Genomic DNA, 21,096 nt, shown 5'->3' on the forward strand with positions numbered 1-21,096 from the left:
GTGTGTGTGTGTGTGTGTGCGTGTGCGTGTGTGTGCGTGTGCGTGTGTGAGCGTGCACAGCCAGGAGGCAGCGTCATGTAACATGTGAGGCACCGCCTCTCTGCGCGAGATGACTTTAAATATAAACTACCCAGCGCCTCCCAGGGCAACCTCATAGCGACAGCACAGCGAGGAGAGGAAGGTCCTCGTGTTTTGTTGTCTGTAACTCGAAAAGAAAAGTAAATGTCTTACACTAAGTTCGCAGCAGCCCTTGTTAGGGCGAACCCGGGCAATGTGAGGAATGTACGCATATCACCGGGAAGATGTCGATCAACAGTGGCATCCACCAAGAGCAAAGAAGAGACACATCAACAGATCGATGGCTGCAGCGTGGTGGAAGCCGAGCCAGTGGAACTCATCAGCCAGGGCACACATGTCAAAAAGACACTGTTAAATAAAATTAGCATCGACTTCGACAACACACAGGAAGCCTACAGAAGCAAAGGAAACATTGAACTGCTTCGAAGTCTGCTGGTCTTCAAGCTCTGCACTATTGATGTCCTTGTTGAAAAGAACAAAGAGGTGAGTTGAATTAGTTTCCTCAATTAAGTTAAGAACATCAAAGTGTTTGTGCTGCTCTTAATGAGGCAAATTGTAAAGGCAACTGCATTGAGTAGGATGTCCTATTACCTAATGGAGTCTGCTGTTATAATACAATAATAATTACTATAATTGTTCTTGTTTTTCTCAGTTGATGGACCTGACTAAGAAGGTGTTTGGTCAGTGGATGTTTGAGAAGATGATGAAGTTGACCTTCTATGGTCAGTTTGTGGCAGGGGAAGACCACAACTCCATCAAACCTTTAATCAGGAAGAACCAGGCTTTTGGTGTTGGGGCAGTTTTGGACTATAGTGTTGAAGAGGACTTGACACAAGAGGAGGCAGAGAAGAAGGAAATGGAGTAAGTAATGCTTTTTCATTCATATTTCTGAATTCACAGAGTAGGAAGTGGTGTACTAATGCTCCAAACCTAGCACGGTTAATCAGCTTCAACCATAATTTGTGCCATATGTGCAACCAGACCGGTTATGTCACATGCTCAACTCAAAAGGCGTGTTGAGTCAAGTGTATTTGTATTGTCCCGTATCACATGAAGTGCAATACAAGTTCCTGACCCAGCCCATGCTCTATTTGAAGTAATACTTTCAAAGAAATTCTTGGAAAACAGGAGTAAACAAGAAGGGGCCGTTTCAAAAGAGACACCCCACACCCGGGCAAGGCATGTTGAAATAGGAGCTGTACACTAGAAAGAGCAAATGCAGGAATAATATTCAATTCAAGGCTTTATTGTCATGTACACATTAGCTACAGTGTAGATATGGCAATGAAAAAGGGTCCTCCAACAGTGCAACATGAATATATATAGGACACAAAACAAATAAAACAGATAAAATAAAATAGTGCAAGAGAATGTTATACAATATGTAATGTGAAATTGTTGCAAAGAAAAGTAGTGCTGTCCTCGACTCAATAAATTCTTAGTCTGCTAACACATTTGTTAAATAATCGACCAGTTAATTTTGTGGACAGATCTGTAAAACAGTTTCATCGCAAAGATCCATGTGAAAGCACTGCTTTGAATGTTTTGTTAACCAGAGATTTGCTCAAAAGCTCAAAGTAAGTTATTTTATGGAAATCTATCCATCTATCTAGTCAGGAGAGGTCAGCCCAGATGGATATATTTATAATAATAATACCTTAACAGTGCCACTGTTTCACTTTTAAGTTATTTCATGTTATAATGACATAACTAAGGGTAGCTACTTGACAGAATGTTACTCTTTGCCTTTACACCAAAGCAACGTGTCTCTGACTGTGGGGGAAATATTATGCAGAGGGCCTCAACAGGTCATTTTGCCTTTGGCCCCCCCTACTAGGTTAAACCAATTGCTAAGCGTAATTTAACCTTTCTAAACATATGGCACTGATAATTGCAAGACACTGGTTAAGTGTTGATCTGTTTGTCCGTTTTTTTTCTATCTGCATTTTATGTTGTGTCTCCTAAAACTATCTTGTGACTCTTTTATTTACCCACGTATACAACAACATTCCTATAAACTTATCTTATCTCTTCAGGTCTTTCGTTACCCTACGTATACTGAGTCATGCATTCTGTAGTATATTTCCCAATAAACAGTCTGTCATCTGAATGCAATCAAAACTTATGTGACCTTATTTAATCTCCAGTAGCACAACAGTGCCACACTCTATTGGATTGCCAGGACAGACCCCTCTCCTCTGATTGGTCAAGCTGGTTATTCAACTGGGGCATGTAGGCCTACCTCCTTACAACACTGCCAGCCTTTTAGAGTAATGTACCCCTTCATGGGGAACACACACGGAAGTGTTACGCAATCTAGAGAGGAGGAAATAAGCTACTCTCACAAAGCACAAACATACACTAAATTGATACAGATGTTTTTTTTGTTTTCCCAATTATCTTTATCGAGACTCTTTTCAATTAACACAGGACGAACATACTGTTAGGGGTATGAGTATGACAACACAATGAACAATGTAGTTCAGTGTGTTCCATAATGCCTCTCATGTTACAACACGTCTAGGAAACTCCTGTAAGAGGGCACAGAAGGACTGGCACCTTTGACTTTCCTCAACATAAAAATCTTTTTCTGTCGTTATATCCCTCAAGATTGTCTTCCTAGATTACATTAGAATATTGAAAAGTTATAAAACTGAAATAAAACATAGGTTAGATGGCCGATAATATCTTGATATAATCATTTGTTTGTAGCAAAATAAAGCACTTTAGGTAGCCTTTTAACTTGCTGTTCTATTCTAATAATAATAATCTTTTCTTTGTTTTCAGTTCATGTGTTTCTGAAGCAGAGAAAGATAGTCCAGGTGTGTATAGGATTTGAAAAGGGTGTTGTATGTAATGTAGTGTAACTGATATATTTCCATATGTCTTGCAAACCAGCCATGTGTGCTAGCCTGGGGAGAACTGGTTATATCTGGATTGAGTGAGGTCAGAAATGTCCCGTTATGCTGCTACAGAGAGGTGCTTGGTTCAGGTTACGGGGCTGACGTTGGAAGCTCAAGTATATAATTCACGTGCTCTCTCAGGTCTTATTTAAAAAGGTACTGCACACTTCAATGGCTTTTCATGAGCTGTAAACTAAATCACATGACTAAACTGTGAGGAACACATCAATGCTGGTGTTACATTTGCTTTTAAATATAGAAAGGCCAATGCTGGGCGTTGTACATTTTATGACATGGATAAGTCCCATATCCATGTCATAACATTTACATTAAAACATTTTCTCTCTTTACATTTTATTCAAAATGATGCAGTGCTTGGAATATGGCTTGGACCTGGAGTTAAACTTACTGATGTCCTAATTAAATGTTAGTTTATTCATGAGAAATGGTAGTTCGTAAATCCATTTTCTCAGAATCACTCTCTCTATCAGTAATATTGATAAAAGTAGTACAATCATACATTTTTACTAGTGATATATTTATATGGCAGTAATAAATAAAAGTAGGATTGTAAAGTGTTCTAAAGAAAGAGAGAAAATACTTTATATTAATTTAAAATGTTAATATTGTCTTTCCGAACATGTTTTGGCTTAAACTATTATTATTATTATATAAAAATGTGATGAGACATTGAACCCTTTTTTCTCTCTCTCTCTCTTTTTTTTTTTTTTTTCCATGTCCCTTTAGGGGCTCCGTAGTACCCCAAGTGAGCTCAATATTTAAAGTATTTCATAATACAGGAATACATGGATGGATAAAAAGCTGACGGTGAAAACTTTTCAAGCAGCTAATGTTACTTTCTCTCACCTCAGGAGTGGATCATCGCGAAAAGAAATACCAAGCCCATCGTCAGTTTGGGGACAGGCGTGGAGGGGTCACTAGTGCTCGTACCTACTTCTATGCAGATGAATCCAAATGTGACAACCAAATGGAGACATTCATTAACTGCATTAAAGCCTCTGGTGAGTAGTAAAGTTCCTGAGGAAGCCATGCAGAACCATTTTGGTTGTTGGGTTATACTATACAACTTCTGTAAAAGGGACTGACTCTAACATCTGGTGACAATAAAATGTTTTTCAGGAGGAGCCTCAACAGATGGATTTTCTGCCATCAAAATGACCGCTCTTGGACGGCCACAGTTCCTTGTAAGTTGAACTTTTATGCCTTTAAATACTTTTCAAAAGGTAATTTAGATAAAGGTGTGATTGGCATTGAAATGCAACAGCAGTGCTGCCAGATCAATAACAAAGCACACAGATTTTATGACAGGGGAATTAAAACATTAGCCATTCATTTATCTCTTCATGGTTTTGAGTCAATGCCAATTGATTAGTATGATTATAGGTTCACACATATCATGAGGCAAGAGAGAAACAAGTCACACTGTCTTAACATTCTCAGATAAAAATGAACAGTATGTGTCTGTAAGAGACAGTGAGCATGAAGATTGTTTTTAAGTGAATAGAGTAGAGATGTGTCATACTAACTACATCTCAGGATGATTCAAATGCAGTGGTTTAGTGCATTTATATTTTATGAATTGTTCTGTGTTTGAACAGCTCCAGTTTTCCGAAGTCCTGGTTAAATGGAGGCAATTCTTTAAAGTCCTCTCAGCACAACAAGGAAAATCTGACATGAATGTTTTGGAACAAAAGCTGGAGCTGGATCAACTCAAGGTGGGTCTTACCTGTTGTGCTTGTGCCTTAGTGACTTTAAATTCCCGAGCATTTGTTAAAACAATACTTGGCTGAAATGTTTTTAATGATTGAAACATTTGCTTTATTTAATTTTTAATTTTACTATATTTTTTTTAAAGTTACTATAGTGTTCTTAAAATAGTTCTCTATCTGTGTTTTTTAATTCTTGTTTTACTTTTATGTATGAAACCACGACACAAAGTTTAATTCCTCGTACGTGTGAACCTACCTGGTAATAAAACAGTTTCTGATTCTGATTTGGTTTTTAGGAAAGTTTGATTAAAATGGGTGTTGGAGCTAAGGACGACATAGAGAACTGGTTAACTGGAGAGAAGCTGGGTTTGTCAGGGTAAGATAAACACTCAGTGCAAATACTTCAGATAAGCAAACACAAAAAAGGCCCTGGGCTTAAGTTCTTGAAACCCTGTTTAGTGAGTAATATTTTATTTTAACATTTTTCTCTTCTCTTTTTGCCAGAACTTTGGACCTTTTGGACTGGAACAGTTTGATAAACGATACAACAGCAATCTCCAATCTGCTTATGGTGCCAAACCTAGAGGTGAGTCATGTAAATATGAAGTGCTATGTCCAGTTTCTAAAAGGGAAAAGAGGAACATGCACTGTCTGAGGCAGTTTAGTAAGTGTTAAATGAGTCTGGTCATTTCTTATCTTATCTGTACACTGTCGCCTGTGTAATAAACACATAAGGCCTTCATATCACCTTCAAAAGGGCATGTTTCCAAAAGTGATAAACCATTTGATAGCAGACACATTCTTTCAAGGTACTTTCTGAAATACACCTTTCAGACTCCTACTTTTTACAGATACGTGTAATTACACATAATGGTCTCATGAACAGACAGTGGTGGACACGATAAGTTGGAAGTAAGTAGAATATTTTAGCTCCTCTATAAGAACTTGGAATTCTTTATCATATTGTGGAGTTCATGCAGTTCTTGTTTCCATAAGAAATGGACATTCTTCCCAGATTATAACTGTTGCTTGTGCAATATCCTATCTTCTTCCCGTAAGTACATTTTTTTTCTGATTAAGTAAAAAAAAAAAAAAGTATGACAGTGCGCTGTACATATCTGCAGAGTAAGTCAGTTGGAAAAGGACAACATGGCTGAGGCACTCCTGCTGACCTTCCTCTAACCCACCCAACCCCTGCCAACCTTCCTCTAACCCACCCAACCCCTGCCCTGCCTGTCACACACTGATAGAATTAGCAGGTTTATCCTGATCATAATGATCGCTTGAATAGCAAATTCAAAGATAATTCTGTGTTTTGTGTGTTTGTTCTGCAGACAGGCCATCTGGAACCTTTAATGAAAACCTTTACAGCTGAGGAGGAGAGGCAGATGAAGAGAATGCTGCAGAGAGTGGATGTTCTGGCAAAGGTAAAGATATCAAAACATATACATAATTATACATGGCAACACAAAAATCTAAACCTGGTTCAAGGAAATCAATTAAATTAGAACTGAATTGGGACTTTACTTGTCTTGCACATTAATGATGAGTTTCATGTTAATGGTAAATACTCTCTGTGCACCAGCATGCCATGGAGAACGGGGTCAGGCTGATGGTGGACGCCGAGCAGACGTACTTCCAACCCGCTATTAGTCGACTGGCGCTGGAAATGCAGAGGAAATTCAACAGAGAGAAGCCCATCATTTTTAACACTTACCAGTGTTACCTCAAGGTGAGACCCCTGTTTCTAACAACATCTAAGCATTACTATATTTTGTAATCATTTTTACAAAAAAAATTTTTTTCTCAACTGTGAAACCAAAATCATCTTTAGTGTCATTTCTGTTAGTACATTTTAACAAAAAGTTATATTGTTGCTACTTACCATACTATATTGGTAGGAAAGCTTCAAAATGTGTACATTTTATTTTTTAAACTTTTTTTTTATTGAATTTTTACATTTTATGGAATACAAACAGGAAAGAAAAAAACACAGACAGGCATAGCAAAATAATTAAAAAAATTGGGTCAGTGAGTCACTGTTTGTATAGTTAAAGAGAAGGAGTCAAGCAGGGGAGTGGTCACATTCCAGTCTGTTTCTGTTTCTTTTATGTATTGTTCCTGTGTACAGTTTTTAATATACACCTTTTCTATTTAAATATAGTTTTTGTGTCACTAGCCTTCTAAGGATGGCGGGATAGTCAAGTAATTATATGTTTTTAACACTTTCAGGACGCCTATGACAATGTAACAGTGGATGTTGAGCTTTCTCGACGGGAGGGCTGGTACTTTGGTGCCAAACTGGTCCGTGGAGCCTACATGTACCAAGAGAGAGACCGGGCCAAAGAGATCGGCTACGAAGACCCGATAAACCCCGACTATGAGGCCACCAACAGGATGTATCACAAGTGAGTTTTGAATTTCAGATTCAGCTAGAAAATGTCTAAAAGCCTAACCATCTGCCCTGTTGTTTATCCAGGTGTTTGGAGTACGTGCTGGAGGAGATTGATCACAGCAGGAAAGCAAATATCATGGTGGCAACTCACAATGAGGACACGGTGAAATACACCCTTGAAAAGTACGTTTTGCCTAAGACATGCATGAGAAAGTGAAAAAAAAACCTGGCATGTACTAAGTGTAGATTTAGTTTGATCACACACACAAACCTTAGGCCTTTCATTCATTAAAGATTAATCCAATTGGTTTAAACTAATACACAGGATGTTGAATTGAGCCAAAAATGTCTGTCAACTTTCCAAGACATTTATAGGATTTACAGAACGAGATTGCCAATCAATGGTGGAATACCACACTTAAGCTCTGTTTTTATAACAGCCTTTTCATTTGTATGCTTCTTCTTTTTGTTTTTCAGAATGAATGAGATGGGCCTATCTCCCGCCGAGAACAAGGTTTACTTTGGACAGCTGCTCGGCATGTGTGACCAGATTAGCTTCCCGCTAGGTACTATGTCGAACTCAGCTCAGTTACTAAAAGTAAACTGCAAGTTATGGAAATACAGAGGCTTACATCACATAATCTACTGCAACAAAGTCCCAACACACACACACACACACACACACACACACACACACACACACACACACACACACACACACACACACACACACACACACACACACACACACACACACACACACACACACACAGTAAACATAAGCTGTAATGAGCGAGAATTGAATAAAATGCAACGAACCTCTTTCTTCACATTGCGCAGCAGTTTCTGTCGGGTCTCGGCCTCTGTCACGGGAGAAAACATACCGAATAATGCTGATCAGATTGCTGTGTGGGAAATAGATGATGACAGGCTCACGACTAGAGAATAATAAAGACGGCTGTACCTCCCATCGCTCCGGGAAGGGTGCAACCGCTGACACGCACGGATTTCTATTTTGAAGGATGTCTTCTGGAAAGCAAAGGAGACCACACTGGTTGCAAGGCAGAGAGGCTCCGAGATGTGCGATGTGTTCTTAGCGAATAAATTAAACCTATCTGTTACCTCTCACAGAACCAACACCCCTTTAAAGTCACAGTAGCCCATTACAACGCCGACACATATGAGTACTCTCCATTCCCTGTGACACATATGGTGGATTTATTGTGCCAAACTTAAAATGTCAAAATATTTGAATATATTTTCAAATATAAAAATATATATTTCTCACACACACACACACACACACACACACACACACACACACACGTCAGCCTTCAACTGTTATTTCCAATGATCCATCCAATCTATACACCTTCTGTTTGGTTAAGAGACAATTGCTTCAGTCTATCTAAATGTGCAAGTGAGACGCAAAATACATATAACTGAGGTACTTCTCTACTCTAATTCAAACTCAAACTAATGTCAGCGAAGGGCTCTGGGCTTTCATTTAGAAAAAAAAATAACCCAACCTTTCTTCTGCTAGTGAGACAATATTGTCTCAGCATACATTTATTTCCAAATGAAAAAGATAATGTGTTAATCTACTGCAGCATTATTCCAGTTTACAGAGTTAACATTAATTCAGTTTTACAGCCTCCCACCCAAGTTACGTTGCAGCACCGTTAAATGTATGAACTTTTGTCAATGTGGATATAAACCAAGCCATAACATGGAATGCACACAGGGTGGATATATTGAACACAGATCTAAGACACGCCTCTTTTTTGAAAACAGGTCAAGCAGGTTTCCCGGTCTACAAGTACGTTCCATACGGCCCCGTCAACGAGGTCATCCCGTATCTGTCGCGCCGCGCTCAGGAGAACCGAGGCTTCATGAAGGGATCGCAGAGAGAGCGCAGCCTGCTGTGGACCGAGCTGAAACGCAGAGTGCTGGCTGGACAGATTGTATACAAACCTGTGTACTGAGTCACCTGACCACAACATACTACCTGCAGGATGTCTGTAAGCATTCCACCGGCTAACTGCGCTTCATAGAGGAAGAGTAATGTCTCTCCCTGGCTGGTTAGGTTGCACAGTACCGAGGAAAGTTTTGCAGTTTTACTGAGATTTAGTTTGCGATGGAGATTATTTTTGCATTTAGCAGTATATTTATAACAGACGTGTTAAAAAACAGTGCCATAATGAAACATTGATGTGATGCTCTATTTAGAAGTGATGATTTATTTGTGTCTATTTAACTAGGATAACTCTCTGAATCACCTCCAAAATGTATGTATGCTAACCAGAGCTAAGTTGTATATAGATATACACGTTTTTTTAAATGGTAACATTTTAATGTCAGTCAGCGACTATAACACTTCTCTGAGGGGATTGTAAATACTTAGCATCTTTTATTGATAATACTGTATCTCATTGTATAACTTAACAAAAATAAAGAAGGCCCAGGCTCCACGGGAACCAAACGCATAGGATTAACGCAAACGCAATCGACAAAAAGCTTCCGTCCACACGCAATATACACCGGATAGTGTCTTGCCACACGAGACGGCTCCGTTTAGATCCAACCGCTGGAAAAGCTGCAGTACATATGCCGAGCCTGTACGTGGCGCTGTAACTTCCTCCACAAAAGCAGCGAAGAAGAATTGTTGTCATGGCTGCACTTCTGTTTATTCTCCGCGGTGGGGCCGAGGGAACCGGGCAGAGTTTTTCGCCGGTCAACGTGTGTTAAAGTTGAAATCTTCCGGACAAAATTATAAAAGTGCCGGTCCGGGCAGGGTCCGTTTCTACCGTTCCGTTACGGCGTCGTGTAGCTTAAAGGGCTATACGCAAGAGAAATATGCGGATACAACCCGTTTTCGTTCCCGTGGAGCCTAGGCCTTTCTCTTATTGTAAACTGTTCACCTTTATCTGCTGTGGGTATCTGGAAATGAGCTAACTACCTATGACGTGAAAGTAGCTGTTTACTGTAGCTAACCTTCATTCACCTACAACAAAAGAAACATCTTTCACGGTCCGATCGTGACTCACTGTGATCCATTTTAGAGGATCAATAACACCTAGTGTGCTTTAATATTGGACATGGGTATGATGGTCATGATTTCATATGTGTCTGAAGTCAACAGCACCAACAAGATGTTCAAAGAAGAAAACTATAAATGTTTGTGCTCTTTGTTCCAAAAACAAGCCACAATAACAGCTGTCAGGCCCAAACTGTCAGAAATGTTGCATGATGTGCATTGGCGGGGAAACTGCCTGTAAGTATATTTGTTTTTGTTGTAATTCAAAAGTAATGGTTGTGTAAATATATCTGGTTAGTGGTTGATTGAATGTAATGGAAAATATATATTTTAAACTGCTGTTTTTATGACTATAAATTAATACTGTAAATTGTCCTTATAAAATTGAAAACTAAATCGAAGTTGACCCTTTTGTAAAAAAAAGGATTTTTGGACTTGCAAAAGCCCTTTGTCTTTAATAAAGTTGCTGTTTCCATGTGAATGATCAGTGTATTGTTTAGTGTTTAACCTTGTAACGCTGGCACATCTCAAGTGTTTGAGTAGACTTTTGGTTTTACTTGAAGGCATTTCCTGATGGTTTTTCTTTTTTATGTGTATATGTGTAATTAATAAGGCAAATTAAATGCAGTTACATTTAGTGTTTATGTTGCAACTGTAGATATTGGAGTTGGACATTTATGAAGAGGCTGATTTCTTAGTTGTTGGGGAAGGATCTTTAAAAACAGAAAAGTAACATATGATTTACGCAATCATTTAATATGGTCTGTTCCTGCTTAAAAGGTTTGCAACAGAAATGCTCGTAGACTCACCGTGCCAGAACTGATGTGACCTACTAAATGTTCAGCCCCTGCCAAAGTCAATAGCAGCTGAGGCAGTACCAGAGGCCAGGTATCTGGAGACTAAAGAAAGAAAAAACCACCACAACACACAGCTGTGATGAGAACGAGCAGGCCTGCTGGGTGTGCTCTATGTGCAGATAGATGTTATACACAGATACTAGTTTCACTGTTATGAAAACGTAACCGTGGCCTAAAATGAACTAAACAGACTATAAAGCAGGGGTTCCCAACTCAGGGCCGACTTAAGAATCAAAAAAATGTTCCCGGCCCACATTTAACCATAAACAATAGGGAGGCTAAATAAAGTTCTGATTGGTCAATTCAGAACATGTGACACGTTGTTAATCCAGTAGTACAGACTGCTGTCGAGGACTGTAATGACCGTTGCTAAGGAGGATCAAGAAAGAGAAAGGAAAGGAGGTTCAAATAAAAATATATCTTAATAATGAAATGTTTCCATACAAATCATAATGTTTTGCACATTTTTTGGCGGCCCACTTGCAATGCGTTTGGGCCGCGGCCCACAGGTTGGGAACCGCTGCTCTGTTTCTGTGCCTCAACTTTGTACATTATACATTTGTATTATTTAAAACAAAGCATTGATGTATTGGCATTGATGCATGCTCTGTACACATAGCCAGGTGTTTTGGCCTCAAGGTACTAAGATACTTGACTTTAAAGGAATTATTTTCCTGCCAACCTCCACTTCAACCCCATTGCGCATACCTCAAAAGGTACAGGACATAGTGATGTCGAAGTGTGTAGACTATTTTACAAACCAGTCCTGCCCCTGTGGGAGGAGAAATCTCATCTGACTCCTTCAGTCCTCACAGCCAATAAGATAAGACTTCACAGAGTAGTTTCTTTCACCTTGCAGAAAATACTCACATCGACACTTCCAACATTGTCATCTGCAGGTAAAAAAAATCTCTTTACTTTTTCTTATTCCATATGCTATATCCTTCTTGGATTTACAGTGTTGTTAATATCCTAGCTTATTTGGTTATCAAAATAAGTTAATATTGGTTTTAAGGATAATGGATCTACAGAGTTGTTATCTCAAGGAAGGACATATTGCATTTTTGTAAGCTTTAAACAAGTTAATTCCCTAATTAATTAGAACAACTCTATGTCTATGGGACATGCACATGTAGGATATCTTCAACGAAGGGGGAAGTGAAAAATGAACATCAATGTTAGAGATAAGAATCAGAGCTGTTATGGCAAGGGGCATACTGTACCGTTCCTATCTGATATAAGTAAGCACCTGTTCAGTGTGAATTGTAGAAACGTTAGAATTGTCCCCTTTTCTTCCATATTAACATCAGTTTTTACTGTTATAAAATGCTTGTACCTTAACTGTAGTTTTCATGTTGGTGTGTCTTTTGTCTTTCCATCTGTGTTGCTAAGGGAATTTTAGCACTGTAAACATGTTTATAGTATAAACATGTGGGCTATTCTGAGAGAAAGAATGATGCAGCAGTTTTTTGCTAATCAGCATGATCTCTTGTCTATGTTCATTTTGCCTTTTCATTATAAAGTTCTTCTTATTTCTGTTAGAAATGAATAGTAGGTTATATCAAATTGAAATGGATTAGGCCTGGACTCTCTATAATTGCATTATCATTACTTTGCTGTGACCTAAGGGCATTATTAGTTGGCCTGTGTGTAAGAATTTCCCCAGGGTATTACGAGTGTTTATGAGCTTTGTGTAGCTTTGTTGTATGAGAAAAACACTTCACAGCATAGTGCAGCATGGGTTTGTGTATAGAAACTTTGAATCCTGTTATTATTGTCCTTTATACATGCATGCTCTTTCATTTTATTTCCAGGTCCTTGTTTGGGTGTTAGTGATGTCTGCCATCAAAGGAAAGAAGTGCACACGTATGACCAGGAGGCTGATTCTCTGGGTTTTATTGACCAACATCATGTTGTTGCTGTACTGCCTCACGAACCCAACCCAAGTTAAGATTAGGTAAGGATTTTAAAGTAAAGCCTTTCTTTATATTGTGAAGTCAGTTCATCTGTTTGTTTACCCGTATACTTTACTCACAGGGACTCCCAGCAGCAAGACACATGTCCTCTAAGTATGGTGAAATTATTGACGAAAAATGTAAGCTCACCATCTCTCAGCACGTCAGAAGTTTGCATCCCCAAAGTAAACATCATGTTCATGAAAACCCACAAAACTGCCAGCAGCACCATACTCAACATCCTCTTCAGATTTGGAGAAAAGCACAAGCTTAAATTCGCCTTCCCTGATGGCCGCAATGACTTCTTCTACCCGTCACCTTTCCTCTGCTCCCAGGTGAAGGACTACAGGCCTGGAGACTGTTTCAACATTGTTTGTAACCACATGCGCTTTGACCATCAGGAAGTAGCCAAGCTCCTGCCTCCAGATGCTGTTTACATCACCATCTTACGTGACCCAGTGGATCTCTTTGAATCATCTTTCAATTATTACCGCAGAGCAGTTCCTCTCACATGGAGGATCAATGGAGAGAACCAACTGGTGGAGTTTTTGAACAATCCTCATACCTTCTACAGCCCAGAGGCTTTCAACTCATTCTACCTCAAAAATCTGCTCTTTTTTGACTTTGGTTTTGACAACATCCTGGAGGGTGATGATCCTCGTGTGATGAGGGATATTCATAAGTTATCAACACGTTTTGATTTGGTTCTTGTAGCAGAATATTTTGATGAGTCACTTATCCTGCTCAAGGACACACTGTGTTGGACCATGGAGGACATACTGTATTTTAAACTCAATGCTCGCAGGAGATCATCTGTATCTCGACTGACCCCAGAGTTGAGAGCCAAAGCTTTACAGTGGAACGGGGCTGACTGGAGACTCTATCAGCACTTTAATGCTACTTTCTGGGCAAGAGTTGAGGCGTATGGGGGAGAAAGAATGAAACAAGAGGTAAAAGAGCTCAGGAGAAGAAATGCAGAGATGAAGGCCATTTGTATTCAAGATGGAGGTGCAGTGGAAGCTCAAAATATTCACGACAGTCGTTTCCTGCCCTGGCAGCCCGTTGGAGAGTCTTCCATTCTTGGGTACAACGTGAAGCAAAATATTGATCCACAATTCAGGGAAATCTGTGAAAAAATGCTCACACCTGAAATACAATACTTGTCACAGCTGGGCGTAAGCCTGTGGCTGACTAGACTATGGGGTTGGTTCAAAGATACCGTTTTTGGAGATTGAATTGGACTTAAATGTTTTACGTGTTTACTTTAGCAGCAAGCTGGAGTCCACTTTGTTATTGTACCTGCCTTTGAAATAACATGATACTTGAGATGTATGTATCAGCACTAATGTGCAAAGCTTATTTGCTTTTATAATATGTCCACTGCAAGGGCAAATTATTACGTTTTTGTTTAGCTCACAGGAAAAATACCAGGATGGGACATAATACAGTCAGTGCTAACTATAATGTTGTTTTAAATGTGTTCTTCTCATTCATTGGGACAGACATTGCTAGTGTGCCCCCTATAGGCCTGAGTCTCAGGTGCAGTTACATGCAATTGATTTGAACAGTAGTGGCCTTACCTGACCCTGACCTGTTTACAAGATGTCTTCACTATTGACAGGCATTGTTTGACATTGCAAATTAAAAGGTGGCAGCTACCGTTTCTATATAATACTTGTTCTTGTTTGGGCCAAAATTAGCATCCAGCTTTAATATGTTCCTTGTATGGAAATGGTCCATACAAATGTTACCTCTCATTCATGTTTTTTTTGTATAGCCTGTTTTAATAAAATACAATTTAACTGCATATCTCAGCCCCATTCAAGCGTTATGTTTATTCTTTGGTATAAACACTACTGGGTGAGGAACTAAGGAACTACAGCTTATTGGAAACTAGGATTGGTTAACAACATATAGCTGTCATTTCATTATAGTACAGACTTCTGTACTTCTCATTTTTAGTTCCCTTTATGTTAAAAACCAGAGAACCAAGCTGTATAACCGTATCTTTGAAATGACACACTAAACATACATAAAACTGCTGACATGAAGGGGACACAATGTATACAACCACTGAATACTTTTATAATAAAGACTAGACTCAACTATATAATTCTATAAATCCTTCTCAGTCATTTTATCAAGATACTCATTTTATTTGAAGCTGATCCCTTTTAGATGACCTAATGTGGCTAGAGAGGGTGCTTATGAAAATGCTAGTAAGTCAAACAAAAGTACTTTGACAGTGTAACTAATCTAAGATGCTTTGACATATGCAAGCCATATGATCAATCAAAACATTGCAAGGTGTGTACGTCATTAACATGTTTAATTTAAGCATTTACAATCTGTGGGGGGAACGTAGACATTACATCTAACAACAGGAGGGAGGGGACGAGGTGACAGGAACCGTTGCTCCATCTTCAAGGTGGACTGGACAGTCAAGCGGCTCTCACAGGTCCCACCTGGCATGACTTTTGAGCACATTGTCCATGTTGACTGATGATTGATTCAGGTGTGGAGTCCAGGAAGAATGGATAATGGAAGTGTGACAACAGTTGCACTTCAGCCTTAGGTAACCCGACCTATTCCTCCTTGATCTCGTATTTGTGTTGGATGTGTTCCCAAAGTTTCTAAAAAGAAGTACATATAATGCAACGTTAGACATGTCATGTGAACAGAGACAGATACTTTATTCATCCCAAGTTGTGAAATTGTTTTGTCACAGAAGCATTTTGACTGTCAATGTACAAGAATAACAACAATTGTTAAAAGTCGAATAAAAAAAAAAAAAATATATATACATATTCTCATTAGAAAATACATATTAAGAAGAGTTTCTACACACTATTAAATATACAGAATACATTAGAATACTCTCTAACATACCAATCTACTGAAGGGACAGAAACGTATAAAGATAGTGCAGTCAGTGGAGGCAGAGCCTCACCTGTCATACTCCAATGTAACGGAAAAACAATTAAAGAAAAACTAAATAATAATAATAATAAAATGTCTCCACTGATCTTGTGTAAATGTGATTTATGTATGATTCCAATCGCATTTTATAGTCAAAATCAGCAAATTTGCCGAGCTCCGCTATGGGAGCGATGAGAAGTGAGGCAGGCACGAGCACTGCCTCACGTAAGCCCACAGTAACTTGCTGGAGCACGGGCACTAATTTAGCGCGGCCACTTATTTTGTGAGCGCGCTCAAGCCATTTACTGTGGGGTGAGGTGAGGCGAGGCACAGATGAGCTCTGCCTCAATTCAGAATGCGTCACCCCACAGAAACTGGCTGGAAAGCGGGCCCTAAGCGCATGCCTGTTCCCATCTCACTGTAGGTCACCAATGTAATGTTTGTAGATCCCTTTATTACATTTATCCTCGCCATCCATAGTCTCTAAAATAACTTATTTCACGTATATATGATATTTAGGCTCGCTGGTCTCATCGTACAACGGCAATGAAAAAATCACCAGGAGAGGCAGCCATAACCTCTGCCGCACTGAAGGGGGCGCACGTGAGCCCACAGGTTCTTGTTGCTACTGTTATTCTACCGCAAACAACAAACTAGACTTTTGAAACTACAGGAAGATAAGGAGGACTTTTACAAAACAGTAATAGAGATTGTTGTCCAGAAGGATAGCATGGATTTATATTCATCTTCAAGTCAAGGTAAGACCACAACTGTAATGAAAATGGGATCTTACTTAGAAAGAACAATCCAATATTTAGATTTTGGGTATCCTTTTGTTGATCGGTCTGTTTAAAATTAATCATAGCATCAGACTAAAAAAGCTTTTGAAAATAACAGAATATTTCGATTAAGGTCAAAATAGGCTATAATATTTGTAAATCTGACTCTGAAAGAGTCAGTGCCTCACCAGCCATGAACCTCACCGCACGTCACTGTAGTGTACTATATACATTAAAAAAGTGCACACAATGTAAAATATATCCTGGTAGTTAGGGTAAGTAGGTTACAATATTTATGAGGTTGTAATGGTTTGTAAAAAAGGAAGCAAATGCTCGGTTTAGCAGGGAGGCTAGGTTAGTTTAGCTAACACTAGCGCCGTTTCGCCCTCTGCTTGCAAGGTCAGGATAACATCGGCATTATAACACAAAAGGAAACACTTACCCCGCGATTCAGTTCCTCGAAAATTGCGTCACCACCTTGGTCAAACAGTCGTTCAAAGAAGACCGCTCCAACCATGATGGTCACGGCGAAAGTGGACGTTCTCCTGAAGAGCAGATTGTAGACGGACTTAGCCAGCGACATGTCTTCGGTGGATTGACGGAAGCTGAGGTGACACGCTTCCGGTCCAAGAGTGGGTCGATTCGCTTTTTGACCCTGCGAAGACACCGTATCATTGGGGAATGGTTAGCAAACGATTAGCATAGCATTACTGTAAGATTTCATTGTTGTTCACGTCAGTTTGCTACACAATGTGGATTCAAAGCAAACAGCACGGAGGATGACATCATGGTTCGCCAATGGTTTGTTGTATTTGGCTTTTAAATGTAATATACACAGGGTTTAACGTTTACAGATGTCACAATAAGCATGTAACGTTAAAATAACTATTCTGATTGAACAATGCTATGAGCCAATGATTATGGATGTTAGCGTTTGCTTATTGGGGGAGAGTTTACATGAGCATCAAACTGCACGTTTACATTTCAGAATATTTCACCTTTAATATGTTCATATTTGTATCATCACAGTGGAATAGGAAGTCATACCAGATACTATTAAAAATAAAGGCACTTCCATGACCAAACCAGCAGATGGCAGTAAACGTTAGATAATGTTCCTGGTGCTCTTGATTGTAGGCTAGATCAGGTTGTTTCCTGTGTTTGCCACCCATTTAATCGTTTTAAGCCTTGTGCCATATTTTTTAATGAAAATTATAGCATTATAACAGTATGTGATCCGAAAGTAAACAACCATATGACATCCGAATTACTATATGTAGATGTTAACAAACTTGCATTGATGCGAAATTCTGAAATGCAAAAAAATAATAATTCTGTGACAAATATGAATTGTAAATTGGGTCGGCTATGTAATTTTAACTGTATCAGGATGGCATTTTTATTTTTGGGGGGGCTTTTCAGTCCTGAAGAGATTAGTTGAGTAATGGATTAACAACATAATAGTTAATTGTACACGTGCAGTTGAACTTTAACGCCCTTTATTCTGGACAGACCACATGTTTTGTTAATGGATCAGTTTGTGCACAATCACAGTCAATTAATGTACGATACAGAAACATTTAATTCAGCACAGCTATTCTCACCATGTTGTGACCCAGCAGTTATGTGAATGTGTTTTGTTTCTCTTTACTGTCCATAGCCATTTAAAAGGTGACATCTTGCTGGTTTGAGCACATAACCTGCACCATGGGAAGGAGATACTACTGTGACTACTGTGACCGGTCCTTTCAGGACAACATGCACAACAGGAAGAAACATTTGTTTGGTGTTCAGCATCACAGAGCTAAAAAGGCCTGGTACGACTATTTCAGAGGTGAGACTTGCAGTTTGTCCTTAGACCTGAGAGAGATGTGATTGTAAATGTTTGTTTTAGACTATACAGTGATCCTAAACATTACAAATTGCTATTTAGAATGATATGCCTTCAACCTATTTGAGATTTTGATTGGAGAATTAAGCTTGCTTACATTTCATTATCTCATATTGGCTGGCCATCTGCTTATATTATGATGGAAGGTTATATATACAGCCATTGGCAACACTATAATTTGTGTTTTTACAGACTCCTCAGCTATTCTGTGTGATGAGCAATTAAAGAAACCCTGCAGGAAGTTTCTCCAAAAAGGTAACTTAAAGCAATTCAACCATACATTTATCCAATGACCAGGAAATGATATTAAATGCATGTTTTGTTATTGTAATAATAATTATTTTCCCTGTCCTTTTTCAGGAATATGTGATTTCGGCCCTAACTGCAGGTTTTCTCACATGTCTGAAGAAGATATGTTTCACCTACAAAGACAGGTGGAAGGTAAGCTGTAACCAAATGGAAATGATGTTTACCATGTGATTAAGATATGTTTTTTAAATGAAATCAACACAGTTCCTCACAAACAATGTGCTACACATTTAATACACATGGCATTGGCAATTATATATAATATTATCTAAATAATTCTTTAATTAGTAGGTGGTCATTCAATATTTAACAACCATGTTACCAATGGCCAACACATTGCATATTTTTAATATCTTAAATGTAATCCTGCATAAGGAAGGTTTAAACCCTCTTCAACAAAAGGTACCTAGGGTTAGCATTTTCTGATGCATTCCCTAAAAAATAATAATATTATACACTAAATTGTCAAGCACATTTGGTCCAGCTGACTTGTCGTGATCGACTGACAGTATGGCTGCAAGAAATGATTATTATCATCATCAATAATCTTTATAAATAGTGAAAAATGTGTTTTTCTCAAGTCCAAAGTAATGTTTTGGACTTTGTCAGTCCAAAACTAAAATGTATTCAGTATAATATTATGTTAAACTGAGGAAAAGCAAGGATTCTCCAATTTAAGAGGATGCAAATAGTATTCTTTGCGATTTTTGCATGAATGACACTTGATTATTAAAATATGTGGCAGGTTCTAGTTGACAGGAGTACGATTGAATTCTTTCAGATGAAAGACGTCTCAGAGAGGATGCTGTAGACAGCAGGATGCCGGGGCGCTGTGTAGAGGACTGGCTCTCCAGAAGGGAGAAGAGGCGAAGTGCCCTCGGTAACCAGGGGTATGCAACTTCACCTTTTGGCGCTTATTCATACATTGCTAATGATTCGTCTTAATTTAAAATTCAACTTTTTAATTATTTATCTCTTCAGAGATCTAAAAGATAAGGACGACAGTGAAGAGGTCCAAGAAGAAAGTGACATACCTCCACAGCTCCTCTCCGTCCATGACCTCCCGCCCTCTCTTCTTCCTCCTCCTCCCAGCGGGTGGAAAGGCAAAGTGAACTCAGAATGGGGCTGACTGATATTCACTTTGTGGTTCACATCACTGTTAAGCTGGTATGCAACATTGGTAGAATTAAATGTACAGAATACATATGAGATGTCTTTTTTAGTTTTAAATTAGATATTTAATTGATTCATACATAGGAAGGTAAACCTGGAATGACATACAGGAGGTGCATAATGAATCTCATGATTGACATTTTGGCAGTCTGTTGTTGATTGCTTCGCTAATGTGAAGTCGAGTGCCTTTACCATGAGACTCCCCTAAGGAGTTACATTTGATGTCATGAAGAATGGAGCATTGCTGAGCAGATGGAAATTATTTTTTTGTTAAATTCTAATCCTCTGCTACGTCACCGGGGGAATCAATGATCTGTCTGATTTTAATTTATAACCCAGCCAGCACCAAAACACCACTCTACTTCCTAAATAGTAAAGATGGCAACCTAATGATCTCGATTAATTTGTATGCTAAAAGCTTTCATAGTTATCATAAAGCATTTCAAATGTTATGATAAATGTAATTGTCTTTGGCCTTTATAAAGTCCCTTTAATGTATTTCTCATAATGGGTTTTGCTGAATTTCATTGCGTTAAGTTTATTTCGGTTTTGTATTATTTGATTTAACTATTAATCTGCTGTCTTGGCCAGAATATATCTCTGACTTTAAAGGGGCCCTGTTTTGTTTTATCATATACACATGAGAACAGATGCACAACCAAGAGAGTGAAGAAGAAAGCAAACATGAATGTAAACTGTGAGTTATTTTTTGTATCAACATTTAGAAATTGTTTTTGCGAATCTTTAATGAGGACAAAATCACACAAAAAGTTTGATGGATATCACAAGTACGCAGTGCATGTTGGTGAGAGAGACACAGATTTAGGTATAACATATTTTTGGATAATACTCTAAAAGATGCATTTCAATATGGGTTTAGGCTATAAAAGAGAAGTTGAATAACTCATATTTAGTCATTTAAGTTGTCAACTTGTGGATTTATTTAAAAGTGGATCCTGGAAAGCACCCACGTATTCTCTGTACTTGATGTTAGTATCAATTATGTTGTTCTGTTGTTCACAGTAAATGTTGTTTTTTTAAATTGGTCTTATGTTCCTTTTATTTGCAAC

At 38.6% G+C, this 21,096-nt stretch overlaps 4 protein-coding genes across 5 annotated transcripts; 3 read left to right on the plus strand and 1 right to left on the minus strand.

The window, feature by feature from the left end:
• Positions 1–144: 144 nt before the first annotated feature.
• On the plus strand, positions 145–10,624 carry prodha (proline dehydrogenase (oxidase) 1a). The gene is made up of 14 exons (XM_034123269.1): positions 145–561; positions 731–939; positions 2,866–2,900; positions 3,854–4,003; positions 4,122–4,186; positions 4,601–4,717; positions 5,008–5,087; positions 5,216–5,297; positions 6,046–6,138; positions 6,297–6,443; positions 6,944–7,119; positions 7,191–7,289; positions 7,584–7,672; positions 8,901–10,624. Exons 1-14 carry the CDS (start codon positions 223–225, stop codon positions 9,089–9,091), a joined length of 1,872 nt encoding a protein of 623 aa, XP_033979160.1. The 5' UTR covers positions 145–222; the 3' UTR covers positions 9,092–10,624.
• A 1,227-nt stretch (positions 10,625–11,851) lies between these two features.
• Positions 11,852–14,775, plus strand: gal3st1b (galactose-3-O-sulfotransferase 1b). 2 transcript variants are annotated; one of them, XM_034123188.1, is made up of 3 exons: positions 11,852–11,899; positions 12,815–12,957; positions 13,038–14,775. In XM_034123188.1, exons 2-3 carry the CDS (start codon positions 12,836–12,838, stop codon positions 14,188–14,190), a joined length of 1,275 nt encoding a protein of 424 aa, XP_033979079.1. In that variant the 5' UTR covers positions 11,852–11,899; positions 12,815–12,835; the 3' UTR covers positions 14,191–14,775. The 2 variants fall into 2 exon arrangements, with proteins under 2 accessions (XP_033979079.1, XP_033979078.1); XM_034123187.1 differs by lacking the exon at positions 11,852–11,899 and having other exon boundaries at positions 11,935–12,957.
• A 490-nt stretch (positions 14,776–15,265) lies between these two features.
• On the minus strand, positions 15,266–17,282 carry LOC117476558 (cytochrome b-c1 complex subunit 9). Its single transcript, XM_034123191.1, has 2 exons — positions 17,096–17,282; positions 15,266–15,588 (listed from the first exon to the last, which is right to left on the minus strand). Exons 1-2 carry the CDS (start codon positions 17,234–17,236, stop codon positions 15,541–15,543), a joined length of 189 nt encoding a protein of 62 aa, XP_033979082.1. The 5' UTR covers positions 17,237–17,282; the 3' UTR covers positions 15,266–15,540.
• On the plus strand, positions 17,244–21,066 carry zmat5 (zinc finger, matrin-type 5). The gene is made up of 6 exons (XM_034123190.1): positions 17,244–17,454; positions 18,314–18,487; positions 18,737–18,799; positions 18,905–18,985; positions 19,635–19,743; positions 19,835–21,066. Exons 2-6 carry the CDS (start codon positions 18,361–18,363, stop codon positions 19,980–19,982), a joined length of 528 nt encoding a protein of 175 aa, XP_033979081.1. The 5' UTR covers positions 17,244–17,454; positions 18,314–18,360; the 3' UTR covers positions 19,983–21,066.
• Positions 21,067–21,096: the final 30 nt, after the last annotated feature.

Source organism: Trematomus bernacchii, unplaced genomic scaffold (assembly GCF_902827165.1).
Source record: "Trematomus bernacchii unplaced genomic scaffold, fTreBer1.1, whole genome shotgun sequence".
NCBI classification, from domain to species: domain Eukaryota; kingdom Metazoa; phylum Chordata; class Actinopteri; order Perciformes; family Nototheniidae; genus Trematomus; species Trematomus bernacchii.

Bases quoted from the DNA above. Each gene is read 5' to 3' on its own strand.
- prodha (XM_034123269.1), top strand. From the start codon at position 223: ATGTCTTACACTAAGTTCGCAGCAGCCCTTGTTAGGGCGAACCCGGGC. The intron at 6,139-6,296 runs GTAAAGATATCA...TCTGTGCACCAG, and splicing joins GAGTGGATGTTCTGGCAAAG to CATGCCATGGAGAACGGGGT. The intron at 7,673-8,900 runs GTACTATGTCGA...TTTTGAAAACAG, and splicing joins CCAGATTAGCTTCCCGCTAG to GTCAAGCAGGTTTCCCGGTC.
- gal3st1b (XM_034123187.1), top strand. From the start codon at position 12,707: ATGAGAAAAACACTTCACAGCATAGTGCAGCATGGGTTTGTGTATAGA. The intron at 12,958-13,037 runs GTAAGGATTTTA...CTTTACTCACAG, and splicing joins CCAACCCAAGTTAAGATTAG to GGACTCCCAGCAGCAAGACA.
- LOC117476558 (XM_034123191.1), bottom strand. From the start codon at position 17,236: ATGTCGCTGGCTAAGTCCGTCTACAATCTGCTCTTCAGGAGAACGTCC. The intron at 15,589-17,095 runs GTAAGTGTTTCC...ACTTCTTTTTAG, and splicing joins TCGAGGAACTGAATCGCGGG to AAACTTTGGGAACACATCCA.
- zmat5 (XM_034123190.1), top strand. From the start codon at position 18,361: ATGGGAAGGAGATACTACTGTGACTACTGTGACCGGTCCTTTCAGGAC. The intron at 18,488-18,736 runs GTGAGACTTGCA...GTGTTTTTACAG, and splicing joins CTGGTACGACTATTTCAGAG to ACTCCTCAGCTATTCTGTGT. The intron at 18,986-19,634 runs GTAAGCTGTAAC...GAATTCTTTCAG, and splicing joins CCTACAAAGACAGGTGGAAG to ATGAAAGACGTCTCAGAGAG.